The 18,344-nt window shown below is 31.0% G+C and overlaps 2 protein-coding genes across 2 annotated transcripts in view; both read right to left on the bottom strand.

Annotated features, from left to right (window-relative positions):
- Positions 1-18,344, bottom strand: part of LOC105831969 — a 28,300-nt gene that overhangs the window by 8,555 nt on the left and 1,401 nt on the right. Inside the window, exons 4-7 of the mRNA XM_036285478.1 lie at positions 16,907-17,137; positions 15,855-15,968; positions 15,510-15,665; positions 5,919-6,074 (exon numbers count right to left, since the gene is read on the bottom strand). Coding sequence (XP_036141371.1) covers positions 5,919-6,074; positions 15,510-15,665; positions 15,855-15,968; positions 16,907-17,137 — 657 coding nt within the window. The remainder of the gene's footprint in view (positions 1-5,918; positions 6,075-15,509; positions 15,666-15,854; positions 15,969-16,906; positions 17,138-18,344) is intronic.
- LOC105831972 (odorant receptor 82a) lies at positions 6,068-13,711 on the bottom strand. Its single transcript, XM_036285457.1, is given in 4 exon segments — positions 6,068-6,387; positions 8,207-8,434; positions 11,556-11,883; positions 12,277-13,711. Coding segments are annotated over 4 exon segments (1,203 nt in total). The 5' UTR covers positions 12,735-13,711; the 3' UTR covers positions 6,068-6,198.

Below are 18,344 nucleotides of genomic sequence, written 5' to 3'. Positions count from 1 at the left end.
TATATCTATAATGTTATAGTATAGTAAATATAGCCCAAAAATATTAAGAGCAAATTCTTTTGTAGATTGCACTCACCAACGTGATAAGCAGAGAATTTAGTATGCCGGACAGAATGGAAGATACCAATTGATGAAAAAACTCCAAGAAGACAACGAATTCATACAACGGTGACTCGTTGCACTGCAATGGGAGTTGCAACTTCAACGTGAACACGCGTACAGGTGTTGTCAGTCCGTCGTCATCATAATCATTGGTATGGGATAAGAGTACTTCAATGCCGAAGCAGAACACCGCTATCGTATGAAGTCCAACAATTACTTTGGAAAAACGCCTGGATAGATTTGCCTTGCTCGTCATAATATCCATTTCGATGTTGGCTGCTTCTCTCCAGTCTGCAGCCATCACAGCTAGGATGTCGTAAAATATACTACGACAGTTTACTTTATCTAGATATTCTAGATGCATGGATAAACAATTTGCACTAAGATGAGATTACAAAAAGTTGGAAAAGGATGGATTTTCTCTTTAAGAAGGAAGTAAATCTGATCTTAAAATATATGTTTAATAATATTGTAAATATAATAATATATATAAAATAAAGTACAAATAATATAGTAATAAATATACATGTTTTTAAAGCTTGTAGAATAAAACTCTTGAGCTTACATAATTATTCAAATAATTTGTCATTTTAAAGAGTCAAAATTCACTCATATATTATTGTAGAATATATATATATATATATATATATATATATATATATATATATATATACGTATATATGACTTTTTATTCTTATTGGAATAGCAAACTCTATACTCAAATAATAGCACAAGCTCAACTTTCACTCTTTTAGAATGTAGTTTTATTAATTAAATATTATTATGACGTTTGTATCGTCTAAACTAACAAAATTAAGAACAATTGCATTTAAAAATTAAATCCATTATATTCTCACATTATATTCTCACATATTTTAAACCGAAAATCTTTATAGAAAAATAAATAGAAAAAGATAATAAGATCTCTATTCAAGATAAAAGAAACTATTATGAGATTCGTAGCTTTTATTAGGAACGATTTATGTAAATAAATGAAGTTTTTATTTTTATTTAAAATATTTTCTTACCGACTATTCGAATATAAAATAATCAGTTTCAGAGTCATCACGGTGTATTCTATAGTGACACTTAAACCTTCCATTAGATAGAACATGTCTTCGGTTCTGAAGTGAATAATGAGCCACCAATACTGGCCAGTTAGCACCATGGCAATGGTCAATATCCACAAACCACGTAGCAACAATACACACGGCGTATTAGGCCAAAATCCAATAATTCGAAGACCAATTTGCACCAAAAAACTAACAGTATTTGTAACTGTCATTTTATCGTCTCGCATCTTATCAATTTTACATCAAAATGTTTCAATACCAGTATACCGATTTATATCCACTATTACGTAGGGTTTGGCCAGATATTTGACATCTATGTTATCCGAAACGTAACTTGTCAACTGCTAAACTTGTCGACCTGTCGACGTCGTAAAGCAGCACGGATCGCAACGCCAATAAGCTGCGATTCTAAAACAACTCTAGAGCGCGGAGCGGCAAGTTGATCACGCAAGGGTCGCCAACTAAACGCAGCCGCAGCAAGGTAATTACTGATCAATTACAACTAACTGAGAACAAGAATTATGGCGGTTTACTTGGAATATAGGGATTAAAGTTGCAGCGCACAATCGAGAAATGATTACAATGTACAACTGCTGTACCACATTGTCTTATTCTATCGTAAAAAATATTGCTGATAGGATAAATTAGTTGCTTGAAAAATGCAAAAGACAGCTTTTTCACTTACGCTGCAAAAGAGCGAGCGTGGTTCTAGAATAATGGGTCTTTTAAGAAACTCATTATAAATATAGTAAAATGTAGATGTAAAACGAATATCGAGATAAAGGTAAACAAAAATATGACGGACAATATGTTATACGGTCGTGTTTCTGCAGACGCGCTTCTTTCTATACTAAAGATTATTTTTATTTAAAAATATGTTAAATAGGAAAAGATATATTAAAAGTGCATAAAATTTATACCAATTTTTTACTAAAAGTTATCTGGCTGTGAAATGTGCGGAAAGTTCTTATTTAATCAACTAAATAATTTTTTTAAGGTTCAGATAGCATATAGACGTTATAGAACGCGTACAGCTACTTCTCAAAGAATTTCAAAATATAATTTTTATAGACCTTAAAAAAAAATAAGATTAATTTTCCATTTTAAGTGTTTTGCAATAATCGGAACAAGTGACAATTTTATGGTGTAATATATATTAGAAGTATATGCAAAAAGAAATTGTCTTAATTCAGCTTCATGAGTTCGCGCTGGATTTATCGCGACGTCAAAGGTTGAGATCGTCATGAAAAATGATGCTTTTCCGCTTTATTTCAACGGATATTTTCCTGATTTATTTGTTTCGTGTGTTAACAGTACACAGAAAAAAAATGTAATATAGCCAATAACATATGTAATTGCGGGCTGCCAACTACATAAAATACTCGATACAATAATATTTTCTATTAATGCAAGTACAATGTTGATACTGCAATAGCATATATTATTGTATTGAGTATATCTGTAATTGGCAGCCCGCAATAACATATCTTATTGAATATATTACTTTTTTTTCAGTGTACTTTTCAAAATTAATGATAAAACAATAAAGAGTATAATTTAAAAATAATTATTCTTTTACAACCCCACAAAACAAATAGCATTTTGCTCAAAATACAAACTAATTAATTTTTGCAATAATAGTAAATTAATTCTCCAACTGATGAATGTTTTAAACATATATAGATAATATATAGATAAAGATAAGATTGCCTATTCGGTCTGGAGCGGATTTTAGTGCTGAATAAAATTTTTTTCTATTAATTTAATATTTTCTATTAATTTATAATTTTTTTACTAATTTAATATTCTTAGCTCAGATAAACTGCGGGCCGATATTTAATATTTATTACTTTTCACCAAAACAAAGTTTGTATTAATAGAAAATTCAGTACTAGAACCTTACGTTCGTAAATCCTTTTAATGACAAATGATCTTTCCAGCCGTAATGGTAAGTCTCCTTTGCAATCTCAATATTATCAATAAGACGAACTTACACTTGTTGGGCTTGAAGTCATATCAGATTGAATTGTACACAGCATCGCCAATCATTTTGCTCTGAAGAAGAGTGTCGCAAAATGTCGTGTTATTAGTGAAATAAATAAATAAATCGACAAAGCTTCTTTATAATATAAAAATAATAGCAGTTCTGAGTACGACTAATACAAAAGACATCAAAATTCAGAATTATTTTTAAAAATGCGATTTTGCATTGATAAATTAATATTGTATTCATAAATTATTACAAAATTATTGTTGCTAATTTTAACAATTATTTAAATAACTTAAAAGTAAGAAATAATTATTATTTAATATATAAAACACTTCTTTAAAAAAATTTTTGTATAATATATATGTATAATTATTATGGGCGCATTTGCAATACATTCATATATTAAATGGCGAAAAGACTTAATTTCTCAATTAAGTTGTGTTCTTTGCATAATAAAAATGCAATTGCCATTATTTAAAATTACCTGACATTTATATGGCCAAATGGCATAATCGATCGTATCCGAGTCTTGCGTGTTGATCGACTGTAACATTGAATATTGATATAGATCTTGGCTGCGTTCCGATATTTACTGTCGGTACTGAAAATCTACAGTATATGTGATGTAAACTATAGATTTTCAGTACTGGCAGTAAATATTGGAACGCAGCCCTTCATTACAAAACGCAGATATCATTCTCTTCAGTTTTGATGATACTTACTGTTACAATCATGAATCCTAGACAATAAATCACCAATGTACTTGAAAAAAATTAGATTAGCGCTATATACGAAAAAATTCTTTCGATTTTATCCGAAAAAATGATAATCTTTTGATGTTTGCCGATTAATGATGGAGATAGTAAAACGTTGATTGGTCTTTTCGGGAGAGATATCCCTCAATGCATCACATAAAATATTTATTTGATCACTCGCGTGAAGAATCTAAAAACACACATTCTGTAAAACTACATCGTAAATATAGAAAATCACACTGTATCAAAGTTAATGTAAGAGAATTTGTCTCAGATATTTAATAAACAGAAATCTTTACTAAAGAATATGTAAAAAAAGATACGAAATCTCTACTTAAGATAAAAAATTTGCACGAGAATCAATACTTTCAGAAAATTGAAAAAAATAAACTCAATTTCCATCTTCGACTGCGTTGTAAGAAATATTCTCTTACCCACTATTCAACCATAAAATAATCATTTTCAGAAACATTACGCTTCAGGAACTATACTCCATGATGGCTTAAATCGTCCATCAGATGCGACATGTCGTTGGTTCTAAAGTGAATAATAACTCACCAATACTGGAAAGTCTGTACTATGGTGTCAGTATCCAACTCCCCCTCTCCCCCCGAAACAACATTGCACATGACGCAAAGGCCAAATCCCAACAAATCGAAGACCGATTTGCACCGAAAGAGCAACAGTGGTCATAGCCGTCATTTGTCGTATCCAAGAAATTTATATCAAAGTACAGCAATATTGATATATATACACATTTATATCTACTATTACGTAAAATTTGACAAAAATTTGACATCCAAATTGAAGTATAACTTGGAGTATACTTGTCACTACTAACGTTGTAAAGTCACGGATCACAATACCAATAGGTTGCGTATAATTTTAAAACGATCTAGAACGATAAGTTGATCACGCACATAAGGGTCGCCGACTAAACGCAGCAATAATAGAAGTAATCACCGATCAATTACTATCAACTGAAAATTATTATGGCGATTTTCACAGGACAGATAGAATTAAAATTGAAAACATTAAGCGATAGTTACATTGTACGATTGCAGTGTACAATTATTGCTTTATTTTGTAGTAAAAAGTGTCGTCGATGGGACAAATTATGCTTTAATAATGCAAAAGCTTTTCCAGCTACTTTTCCAGCTACGCTAAAACGCGCATGGATCTAGCATAATGGCTCTTTGAAGAAGCATAAAAATATGGCGTCTATAAGAGAAAACACGGATCATGCGCATTAAGTACGCAAGTGCTTTTAACTGTACGCAGTAAGTGATGATTTCTTGTGGAAGTATTACACACATAAATTCCAGATTTTGCAAAAGTTGCAAATTGTATCGACCACTATTATTAAGATATGAGATAACATATGAAATTAAAAAAAAAACAGTTTACGTATTTTTTTATTTTTACCTATAATATATGTTATTAAATTGTGACAATAATTTTATTAAAACTAAAAAATATTTTAACTTTCCGACAGCGTGTATACACACTTTTAAAGTTCTTCAATATCAATACATTGAATATATAACAGATATGTACGATGCGGAGACTTTTAAACTCTGAAAAATTAAATAATATGCAATAAATCAAACAATGTAATTACGAATAATATAAATTACATTTACTTACTATTTTTTTATGTACATGTAATTATTATATAACAATAATTACATGTAGCATAAATTCATGTTATATGTAATTATATATTTTTACATTTATTTAAATAAGTGTGAAATACTTAAAATTGCTACCACGAAATATATTGTCAACTATATTTCATTATCTTGTTTAAAATAATATTCTTCTTATATATTATATTAATACATTTAGTAATAAATACGAATTGTTAATGTTGATTCAAATTAAATAATGCGTTATATAAAATAAATTGATGTAAGTTCTTAATAAAAATAATATGATATAGACCCCTAATATAGATGTCTGTTTTTAATAAAAAATAATATATTATTGAAATCTTACGTCTGTGAATCCTTCGAATGATAAATCCATGAATTTTCCCGCAGTGAGTGTCAACTGTCTTTGTGATCTCATTATCACAAACAGCAAAATACGACAATGTCGAGGCTTGAGATCATACCAAACAGATTCATATGCAGCATCACCAATCGTCTTGCTCTAAAATATAAATAAAAGACAAATGCATATGGAAACACAAAACAGTGCCCTGCATGTATATGTATGTACATATAGTGCTTTATTATTACATGAGCAATCTCTGCGCATTGGTTCAATCTTTTTATTAACAATGCATCTTATATATAATCTTTCTAACAGTTTTACAAAAAAAATCTAACAAATAATTTTGAGTACTTACTTTATTACTTAGATATTCACCGGCAAAACAAAAGATAAACGCTTCCAAAGTAACAGCAACATAAAAAAGCATAGTCTTCATTAATATCCTTATGCCTTCATCTGTGCCCAATGACTGCAAGTAGAAAAAAGATGATTGAAAAAGTAATTTGATTATCTGTCTGTAAGGCAAAGATCTCATTGTCAGATACGCGCACATTGGTCGTCTCAAGTGGTCATCTGTGCTACAATCATGCAACGCGTGACACGCAACAAGCTTTATATAAAGATAAAAGAAATCGAAGATATCCGGTCACGTTTATACCTTTTCAACAGATGGAGAGATGATTCTTCAAAAATTCGAAGTGTGATGCCAATGTATTTCCAGAAGTTTTTATACTCACTATTTACAGCAAAATAGTAGAAATTCGTGTTTACTATGCGATTTAAAACATGTGTAAATCTGACAATAAGTTCACTGCCATTTCAAATACAATGAGAAATACATATGTGTATAATACATTATAGATATAATAGCTACGAAATAAATTAAAATTTTATCTTGGAGAAAATTAATATAACATCTTATTATATTTTTTAAAACATTTTTATATTTACATATTTAATCTATATAAATAAAAATGTAAATGTTTGTTCCTCATCTAAGATCTCCGTAAGTTTTTCACCGATTGCTTTGAAATTTTGACACAACGTTGCATTCGTAACCGGGAGTGTTCTTATGAGGTCTGATTTTGGATATACCGGTATTTCAAAAATGATGACCATAATTTAAATATAAAAAATAGTTTTTCATTAATATTATTAAAATTTTGACACATTGAGACGGGAAGAGACCGGGAGAGACGGGGAGAGACGGATAGAGACCGTGAGAGACGGGGAGAAATCGAGAGAGACGGGGAGAGACGGGGAGAGACCGGGAGAGACAAGGAGAGACCGGGAGAGACGGGGAGAGACGGGGAAAGACCAGGAGAGACCGGGAGAGACGGGGAGAGACCGGGAGAGACGGGGAGAGACCGGGAGAGACCGGGAGAGACGGGAAGAAACGAGGAGAGACGGGGAGAGACGGAGAGAAACGGGGAGAGACCGGGAGAGACAGGGAGAGACCGGGGGAGACGGAAAGAGACCGGGAGAGACCGGGAGAGACCGGGAGAGACCAGAAGAAACGGGGAGAGACCGGGAGAGACGGGTAGAGATCGGGAGAGACGGGGAGAGACTGGGAGAGACGGGGAGAGACCGGGAGAGACGAGGAGAGACCGAGAGAGACGGGAAGAGACGGGTAGAGACGGGGAGAGACGGGGAGAGACCGGGAAAGACGGGGAGAGACCGAGAGAGACGGGGAGAGACCAGAAGAGACGGGGAGAGACTGGGAGAGACGGGGAGAGACCGGGAGAGACCGGGAGAGACGGAGAAAGACGGGAGAGGCAAAGAATGTTTCTATTGTGTTTAAATTAAGGTAATAAGAACAATAAAGATGGCTGTTATTTTATTGAAAAAAAGGAACTTATTTAAAACAGTCTTTTGAATGGATTTATAAATCCATGGCAGCTTTTAGAAAAAAAAGTTAGAAGTACCTGAATGAATGAATATTAGATTTATTAAAGATAGATAAATGCTTATTCAAAAATAAAATAAAAAGAGCAATAGTAAAGCAAGACTCTTGAAAGTTAAACAACAAAAGCAAAGAAAATTTGAAAAAAACGTAGCATAAGAATAGAGAGCCACAGCAACGCGTGGCAGGGCATAGCTAGTTAATTTATAAAGATTTAAAAAAGAGAATAAGACTATAGTAGTGTGAGTATGGACATACGTTATAAGACATTTTCAGATGTCATAACTTTTATAAAGCACAATGTTTAATATACTGGAAAAATTTCAAGTACATACAACTAAAAAATACAATTTTGTGTAAATACTTGTAGAACTTGAATACTCACGGTTATCATGAGAAACCCGATGCAACATACGACCACTGTATTCAAAAGAAATTGCATCAGTGCAATATAAGAGAAAAGTATCTCAATTTGTTCTGAGAAAGTAATAATCTTATGATGCCTATTGATTACAGATCTCACAAGAGCAACAGGCAAATCATATTTATCTTTGGAACAAATTCCTTCCACTTCCTGTCGCATAAGGTCTATCTGCCCACCAATGTGCAACATCTATATATAGATATTTAATTGTTAATTGTTTAATTAATTATTAAATAAAAGTGCATGCTATAAAAGATAAATAAGTATAAAATATTAATATTTTTATAATTTAAATAAATTAAGTAACGCGCTTACTTTGATTGCCTTTTGCAGAATAGAATCAATACAGAATGTATCAATAAATATTGCATAAATATAATCTTGTATCTTTTATATGATTTAAACATTATTAAAAATATAGCCTATGTATTTATTGATAATTTAAAAAAAATATTACTAAAGGCGCGATGCACACTTGAGAATTTGTCTTGCAAATATCCATAATCCATACATGCGTATACGCGACAAATAAATAAAAAAACGATTGCCAAGGTGACTATTTTAAACTTCTTTTAGGTACTAATGTCTTTAAAATAAATGGTCAGGCTAGCTCACGATAAAGCATCAGAACGAAACGAAATATCGCTTGTCAACTTCATGACTGGATGTGAAACAATCAGAAATGGGACTACCCCACTCAAGCATAGAATCCAGAAAGAAGAGAACATTACGTTTCGCATGCGCATGAATCGCAGATCGAAAGCGCGAACGAATCGCAGAGAGGCGACCCTAAGTGGACTTGTGTAAAAGAGAAGAAGGTTGCGAGCATATCGATCACTCTTCGGGATTGAAAATTTATCGGTTTCGGATCATCTCACGCATGTATATGATCATTCGCGCCTGTGTTTTGTATCTAAACTTAACTTCTACTTTATTGTTTTGCGAAATTTATTTCTTCTTTAATCAATGCTTTTCTTACGCTTGTGTCGCACATTAATTGCGATTTAAATACAGTATTCAGTCAATTTTCTCTTTAGACCTTTGATTTTAATGAAACTTGGCATAAATGTAAAGGTGATGAATACATGAATTTAGAATTTTTTAGTTGGTGCCCAAAAACGGTTTGAAGGGGTGAAACCACTCTTCAAAGTTGGAACGATTTCTGCGGTTTTTCGATATATATATGTCGTAAATTAAACAAAATATTAAAAAATGTTTCATACGAAAATTTTACAGTATAAATACCTTTATTTAACAATAGTATCCATTAAAAAAAATTTTTTTAATAATTTTTTTTTCCAAAAAATGAATAGCGTAGTTAAATAAAGGTATTTATTTTGTAAAACTTTTGTAGGAAACATTTTTTAATATTTTGTTTAGTTTACGAGATATATCGAAAAACCGCAAAAATGTCTCAACTTTGAAGGGTGGTTTTACCCCTTCAAACCGTTTTTGGCCACCAACTAAAAATTTCTAAATTCATGTATTCACCCCCCTCTACATTTATGTTAAATTTCATTTAAATCAGAATTTACGGGTTCTCGCGAAATTCCCTTGTCAGAGTATTGTAAAAATTTCGATATTTTCTGCAATTGTCAGCCTAATGCAGAAAATAATTTTTACAATGCTCTGTGTATTGTAAAAATTCGATATTTTCTGCAATTGTCAGCCTATTGCAAAAAATAATTTTTACAATGCTCTGTGTATTGTAAAAATTCGATATTTTATGCAATTGTCAGTCTATTGCAGAAAATAATTTTTACAATGCTCTGTGTATTGTAAAAATTCGATATTTTCTGCAATTGTCAGCCTATTGCAGAAAATAATTTTTACAATGCTCTGTGTATTGTAAAAATTCGATATTTTCTGCAATTGTCAGCCTATTGCAGAAAATAATTTTTACAATGCTCTGTGTATTGTAAAAATTCGATATTTTCTGCAATTGTCAGCCTATTGCAGAAAATAATTTTTACAATGCTCTGTGTATTGTAAAAATTCGATATTTTCTGCAATTGTCAGCCTATTGCAGAAAATAATTTTTACAATGCTCTGTGTATTGTAAAAATTCGATATTTTCTGCAATTGTCAGCCTATTGCAGAAAATAATTTTTACAATGCTCTGTGTATTGTAAAAATTCGATATTTTCTGCAATTGTCAGCCTATTGCAGAAAATAATTTTTACAATGCTCTGTGTATTGTAAAAATTCGATATTTTCTGCAATTGTCAGCCTATTGCAGAAAATAATTTTTACAATGCTCTGTGTATTGTAAAAATTCGATATTTTCTGCAATTGTCAGCCTATTGCAGAAAATAATTTTTACAATGCTCTGTGTATTGTAAAAATTCGATATTTTCTGCAATTGTCAGCCTATTGCAGAAAATAATTTTTACAATGCTCTGTGTATTGTAAAAATTCGATATTTTCTGCAATTGTCAGCCTATTGCAGAAATTATTTTTTACAACACTCTGTGTATTGTAAAAATTCAATAATTATTTTCCGCAATGGTCAGCCTATTGCAGAAATTATTTTTTACAACATTCTGTGTATTGTAAAAATTCATCATAATTGCGGAAAATGATGAATTGTTACAATACACAGAGTTTTGTAACCTCTACATTTATGCCAAGTTTCACTAAAATCTGAATTTTCGAGTTTGCGAGGTAGTGTTCCCTTGTTAGATAATATTATATACACACCATTTCCGAGCCAACATTAGATGTTCGTGTATGCACAATAATATATAATATTATCTAAGTGAAAATTACATACAATCTTTTATTAATGCAAATTGTATGCCGTATATTTGTTAATCTTAGATTGAAATTGTTCATAAAACTATGATTAAAGAACGACGAATATGCAACACACAGTTTGCATTAGTCGTAAATCATATAACTTATCTTTAGATAATATTATATATTACTGTACATACACAAATATCCACTACTGGCTCTGAATTAACATTATTTTATATAATTTTTTAAATTATTAATAGCACACACACACACACACACGCGCGCGCGCGCGTTATAATAACGTTGTTTTCCTCTCATTCATTAACTTTATTTCTTTTTCCCAAGAAAAATTAAACATTAAATCATGGATCAAATTATATCAGAGATCAAATTTAAACAATTGGTTTGTAAAATTAGATCTGCTCTAATATAATTTGAATTATAATTTAATCCTTCTAATTATAATTTAATCTAATTTTTTAAAGATTTTTTCCTTATTGTTATTAAGAATTACTTTTATTATTAAAAATTATAAACAACAAGAAAGACAAAGATTGTAAATGTAACTCACCAAAGTAATCATTAATGCATCAAGTACACCTACGATAGAGCCACCAGCTATTAGATCAATAAATTGTATGCACGTCACAATCTCATAGATTGGCGATTCGCAAAATTTGAAGGGAAACTCCATCTTTATCAGTAATTCCCGGCAATCGTCACTGGTCTGCCTGGAAAAGCTGATGGACGCGATACTGAAAAGCAACACTGCTATCGAGTAAAGACTAATAGTCAATTTCGAGCACAGATGCGCAAGGACCGCCTTATCAATCATGACGCACATACTGGAATATTTGTGCCAATCATTGGACATCGCCACCAGAATATCGTTGAATGTTCTGCAATGCAACACTTCGCAACGCGTCGCAACACCAATCTACATTCACGGAAAATGCGCTTTCACTAGTTCGTGAAGAAAAGCGAAACACGAAATTGAATGCCAAGTTAGTTTTCTTCATTATCAAAAAGTTTCGATCAAACACTATAGTCTTTGAATTGCTATACTTTATTATTAATATGCAATTAAAAAGTTATAACATTTACAGCACAAAATATTTTTTAAAACGATCCGAAATAAGATATTACCAAATTACAAAACATTTTGGAACAATCATACTTGGCAATCAACATATATATTTCACATATTATTATTATACTTAATTCTTAAAAACTTATCTGATAAAAATATGTTTCTTAAAATTTTTATTATGTTATAGGAAGGAAACACGTACCGGTTATTAACCCAGAAAATAAATAATTTGAAGAAGAGCAGACTGTGCGGCATGATGATGCTTAAACTGTCTACAATATTTGCCAGCTCATTGATGTTGAAATGCTTCAGAAGATAATAATATTGGAAGATCAGTGACGTTCCTATTCCCAATGTCCAAAGTAATCTGACGAGAATCGAGGAATTGGGCCATATGCCAGTAAGACGGAGACCGATTTCTACCGGTTGGCTGACAGTGCTGGTCGGTATCATCACCCAAAGAGTTTCACGTTTCTCGTTTACTTCTTTGATTCAAACTTCTTTAAATCGAACGAAACGAGTATAAGTTTCCGACGAGACTTCCGATCGCTGTACGCACTCGTTGAAGAATAACCTTCGAGATATTAACATAAAGATCGGACACGGCCCCACCTTTACGGCTGCCGACCAATCGCGTACGATAGACATGTATTTTGTCATGTGTTCAAGAATGCAGAAAAAAGTTACTACGATCGAATAATGATTGCAGGTCTTGACGAGCGAAGAATCGACAACAGTATTATTTGGTAACTTCCCGAACAGGAAAACCACTTTTCATAGTTATTCCAGGTGATTACTTTAAAAATGCAAGAGCATGGGGAAAAAGTTGTAGTGCACTAGTGCAAGAGCAGAGATCGCCAAAGTGACCATCATCAAAAAAAGTTTCTGAATAAAGTATCAAAGATCCAGAAATAAAACCCGGATATAAATTTTCGCGAATAACTAATAAATTTATAAGAGAATGCAACAGGGAAAGATGAATTAACTTTGTATATAATTTGAATTCGAATATGCACGAATTATTTAAAGTGATCTTGGATTAAAAATTTAAAATTATCAATAATACTTCAATGTATGAACTAATATATTTATGTGTATTGATACGAATGTCTATTTCTACTCTGAACAAGAGAAATTCATCAACTAAAGCATTTTATTAGATTATTGTATGGCGCAAAGAGCAATATAAGTGCTTCTATATATTTATCTTTATACATAAGTATTTAGAATTTATATAGTAAGATTTTAAATTTTACTTCCAAAATATTTTTTAGAAAAGCAAAAGATAAATGTTTCTAAAGTAACAGCTATAAGACAATATGATGCTGTCCACGAAGTCGAAAAAATTAATTGTTTCAGTGCAAGTGGCAATCTAAACTGGAATGTTTGAGCAAATAGATCTGCTTAAGAAAATTATCCAAAAAATCTCATATAAGATGCTATAAAATTCCAACCAAATGCCGATAGCGCGTAGTCTGAATTCCACTGGAAGATTTACCACTGGTTATCGAAAAACCCATTTTACGTTAACTTTCGATTATCAAGGTAACCGTATCCTACGCATTTAACAGGCTAAATCTCTCTTAATATCACCCTTATTGTGAAAAAGTTTCTATATGTTATTACTACTGTAGTTTTATACGACATAGAAATCTCATCACTTGCTATGCAACTTCAAGTAATCTTCAAGGATTCAAGAGAGCTTATTACCCGAGCACAAACCCAGTGATCGTGATTCGACGGTCGAAGTTATTCATCACGCATGCATATGGTATATTATAAGAGAGGAAAACTACACGACTATGATTTCACATCAAAGAGACGAAAATATATTATAGGCAATAAGTTTTGTACTTGTCAAATGTTCCTAGATGTGCAATCGGAATGTTATTTGCTTTAAAAATGCAAAAGGTGCATTTCGGATAAGCTTGTGCATCGTGATGCGCTACAAAGTTATAATCAAAAGTAAGATGAAGACCTTCGTAAAAGAGGGAGTCAGATATCTCTTCAACACAACCGATATACGAAGCGTGACATAGTGTTCTGTGTTCTGCGATCAAGAGTAGAAGTTGCTTTATCTAGTGTTATTTATGTTGTATCTGTAAATATGTGTACTTTATATTAAAAATACAATTATCATTATTTAAAATCGTTAAACTATATGATTGAATGACATAAGCGGACATCTCTACATACAATACTAATTAACGTATAAGAGTCTCGATTGTGTATTTCTACTGGCATTGAGCTACTCTTTGCAAAAGTAAAAGATAAATGGCTCTACCTTAGCAACTAAAACTCATAGCTCATTAATACCGGGCTAATGTCAATCGTATTATCTGAGTATTGATCAACTGCAACATCGAACTCCGAAATAAATTTTTCCCGCTTCAAGACAAGTCGTTTCTTTCCAGCTTTAATAGACGATTACTTATTTGTTACAAGAATTGCATTAAAGTTATATTCATATATATTCTACTATTACTTATTAAAATTTAGCAAACAATTTAACATCTATATTGCAAAATATTATTTGGGGGTACTTATTTACAGTAATAACGTTATAAAGCCACAGGCTACAATGCTAATAGGTTGTAAATAATTTTAAAATGACTCTAGAGCGATAAATTGATCACGCAATGGTCGACTAAATACAGCCATAGAAGTAATTACTGATCAATTGCAACTAAGAACAAGAGATAATTTTCGCTGAATAGAGAAGATTAAAATTACAACAATTCAAGTGATTGATTACTGCAAGATCGCTGTATACGATAATTACCTTAATCTATCGTAAAATATTTCGCTAGAAGAAACAGTTCTACTTCGCGAGAACGAAAATAATGGCTTCTTGAAAAAATATGAAAAAATTAGATAAAATATAAAATAAAATAAAAACAATTTCTATTTTTTGTATCCACGATATATATAATTAAATTGTGACAATTATTTTGTAGAAAGTAAAAAATATGTAAACTTTCTCACAGTGTGTACACACAGTTTGAACTTCTTTGACCATCAATACATTGCGTATAAAACAGACACGTACGACGCAGAGGCTTTTAAACTCTGAAAAATTAAATAATATACAATAAATCAGTTTATTATGCTGATGGATCGATAAAACAAAACAGTATAATTATGGAAATATGAATGATATAATGATATAAATTATATTTACTTATTATTTTTACAATCACAATCACAGAATGAAATAAGTAATAAGTAAAATTGTGTTTTCATGTGATGTACTGTCACAGTCGATGTAACTGTATCCTTAAACTATTATCCTATGCAGTATAAAATAATTCTTAGCACTTTTCTCTTAATAAAAATAACACAATTATATGGACATCTAATATATTGCGATATAGATATCTGTTATGAATTTATGTGTAGCCATAAAAAATTACAACTCCATTATTGAACTCTTACATTTGTGAATCCTTCCAATGATAAATCTATAAATTTCCCCGCAGTGATTGTTAGCCGTCTTTGTGATCTCATTATCACAAATAACAGAATGCGGCAATCCTGAGGTTTGAGATTATACCAAACAGATTCATATACAGCATCGCCGATTGTTTTGCTCTAAAATGTGAATAAAAGACAGATGCATGTAGAAAGGCATCGTCCTCTGCACGTATGTATGTACACAGTACTTCATTTTTACATGAACAATTTCTCCGTACCGATTTATTCTTTTTTTAAATCAATTTAGTAATCTTTTTAACAGCCTTAAACGTAAAAAAAAATTAACAAATGATTTTGGATACTCACTTTATTACTTAAATATTCACCAGCGAAACAAAAGATAAATGCCTCCAAAGTAATAGCGATGTAAAAAAACATTGTCTTCACTAACATCCTGACGCCTTCATCTGTACCCAACGACTGCAAGTCAAGGAAACGATCACAAAAAATGTTCGATGGTCGCTATAAGGCAGCGATCTCAGACACGCAAGCATCTCCCACCATCGTGCAACACGCGAGAGGCTGTGTGTGAGATAAAGATGATCGAGGATATCCGGTCGAATTTATTGCTTTTCAACAGCTGAAAAGATGACTTTTCAAAGAGTTTGAAGATATACCAATTTATATAGAAATCTTTTACTTGCTTTCTGCTTGCATATAATGATGATTCATGTCTATTGTGCGGTTTGAACAAATATATATGACTCTGAGATCACTGCCATTTTATAAAATACCAGGAAGTACTCAAAACAAGAATAAGAATAACACACTCGAGATATATAAATAGTTTAGAAATGAATTAAATAAATTAAATATTTATACCCCAATAAACAAAATTTTTATAATATGTCGTAAATATTTTTAGAAAATATTACGCATATTTTATTATTTATAAAAATTACAAAAAATTTTCAAAAATCCTTTTATGAAAAAAACCTTTTAAAAGAGATTTTAAGAGGTTTTTTTTAATTATAAAATAAGAGCTTTTAGAAATTTTAGAATACTGTAGAATTTACGTATATAATGAATTCTAAAGATTCTAGACTTTCTCGCCACTTCTAAAAAATATTCTGATTTGTATAAAAAATCTGACAAAGTTTTCTCCAGGCTAGTGTCATTCTTTTGTTTTCACAAATATATATATACAAGAAAGTCTACATCTCTGATGTGTCTATCAAATGTATAATATATAATATAATATAATATAATATATAACATCACATTTATAAATACACATGTTTTACACATATCTTTTATAAAGCACAATTATTAATACATTAGAAAAATTTCAAGTAATACTAAAATACACAATACATATAATACACAATTTCAAATGTTTGTAAATCTCAAATACTCACGGTTACTATGAGAAATCCAATGCAACATATAATGATTGTATTCGAAAAAAATTGCATGAACGCAATGTGAGAAAAAAGACTTTCGATGCTTTCTGAGAAAGCAATAATTTTATGATGCTTACTGATTAAAGATTTCACAATGGCAACAGGCAAATCATATTTATTATCCTTGGGACAAATCTCATCCGCTTCCTGTCGCATGATGTCTATTTGCCCACCGATATGCAGCATCTGCAGTATTGTTAATTACTTAGTTAGTTACTTAGTGGTATAACAGTACATGCTTGAACTGTAAAAGATAGATAAGTACAAAATATTAAAATTAAAATTAAAATTAAAATTTTAAACTTAAAATTAAGTAACGTGCTTTAATTGCGTTTTATAGAGTCACTGAAAGTAAGTCTGTGTCTAAAAAAGGTCTTCAAATATTCACATATATGTAAAAACAAACAAAATAGATTTTTTCTTTATTAGTACTCTCTAAATTACGATCAGTATATTTTCACTGATTGGCAGTAGTATACTTATAACTGTGATAATTAGTGAGTGTTCACTGACTGTTAGTGATTTTTACTTCAGAATTAATGTATAATCACTGAAAGATTAGTATATTTATTTCACTGATTGACAAGTTATAAGTATACCACTGAAATTATTGTATTTTTACTGATTTCAACAATTTTTCACTGATTGTTATTTAGAAAGTAAAAATGAGCAATTTATAATTGTATTTTCGCCATTTATAACAGTTTTTTTAAATAAATAATTTTTTTAAGAGAAGACTGTTACAACTTTTCAAATGAAAAATGAGACTAAACATGACCGCAACGTTTTGTTCATTTCACGTTAAAGAACGGCAGCGGAAGCAGGATCACTCTACCAAAGCGCGGAACTCAACGTAAAGGTGCTGACGTTACGTTTCGCATGCGCATAGATCGTAGATCGAAAGCATGGACGAATCACAGAGACGCGAGCTTAATGGACTCATGTAAAAGAGGGGATAAGCTTGAAGCCTGCTTCGATCACTCCTCGGGATTGAAAATTCCGTCTCAGAACGTTTCACGCATAACATGTGTATTATTGCACGCGCCTGCGTTTTGTGTCGTATATTCGGTTTAGCTTCTGCTTTACTGTCAATTTACTTTTTCTTCAGTGCTTTTCTTACATTCTTCTTGTGCTGTGAATAAATCGTATTTTTTTAAAAATGAATATAATATTGTGTCAATTATCTTTGCAAATTTTTGATCAGTTAAAAATTTTGTTAATGCTTTATTTGATATTTTTGTTATCTTTTGAAAGAATAAAACATTAATTCATTGAATTTTTGGTAATATATTTTTTTTCTAACTTTTTTTCTTATTTATTATATATATATATGAATAAAATTATATAAGAGAAAACATAAGAAACTTTATATATATTTTATAGTTACATTTAA

This window comes from Monomorium pharaonis, chromosome 4 (assembly GCF_013373865.1).
Source record: "Monomorium pharaonis isolate MP-MQ-018 chromosome 4, ASM1337386v2, whole genome shotgun sequence".
NCBI classification, from domain to species: domain Eukaryota; kingdom Metazoa; phylum Arthropoda; class Insecta; order Hymenoptera; family Formicidae; genus Monomorium; species Monomorium pharaonis.
The sequence above is the reverse complement of the archived record's forward strand: the minus strand, read 5'-3'. Positions and strand labels throughout refer to the sequence as shown.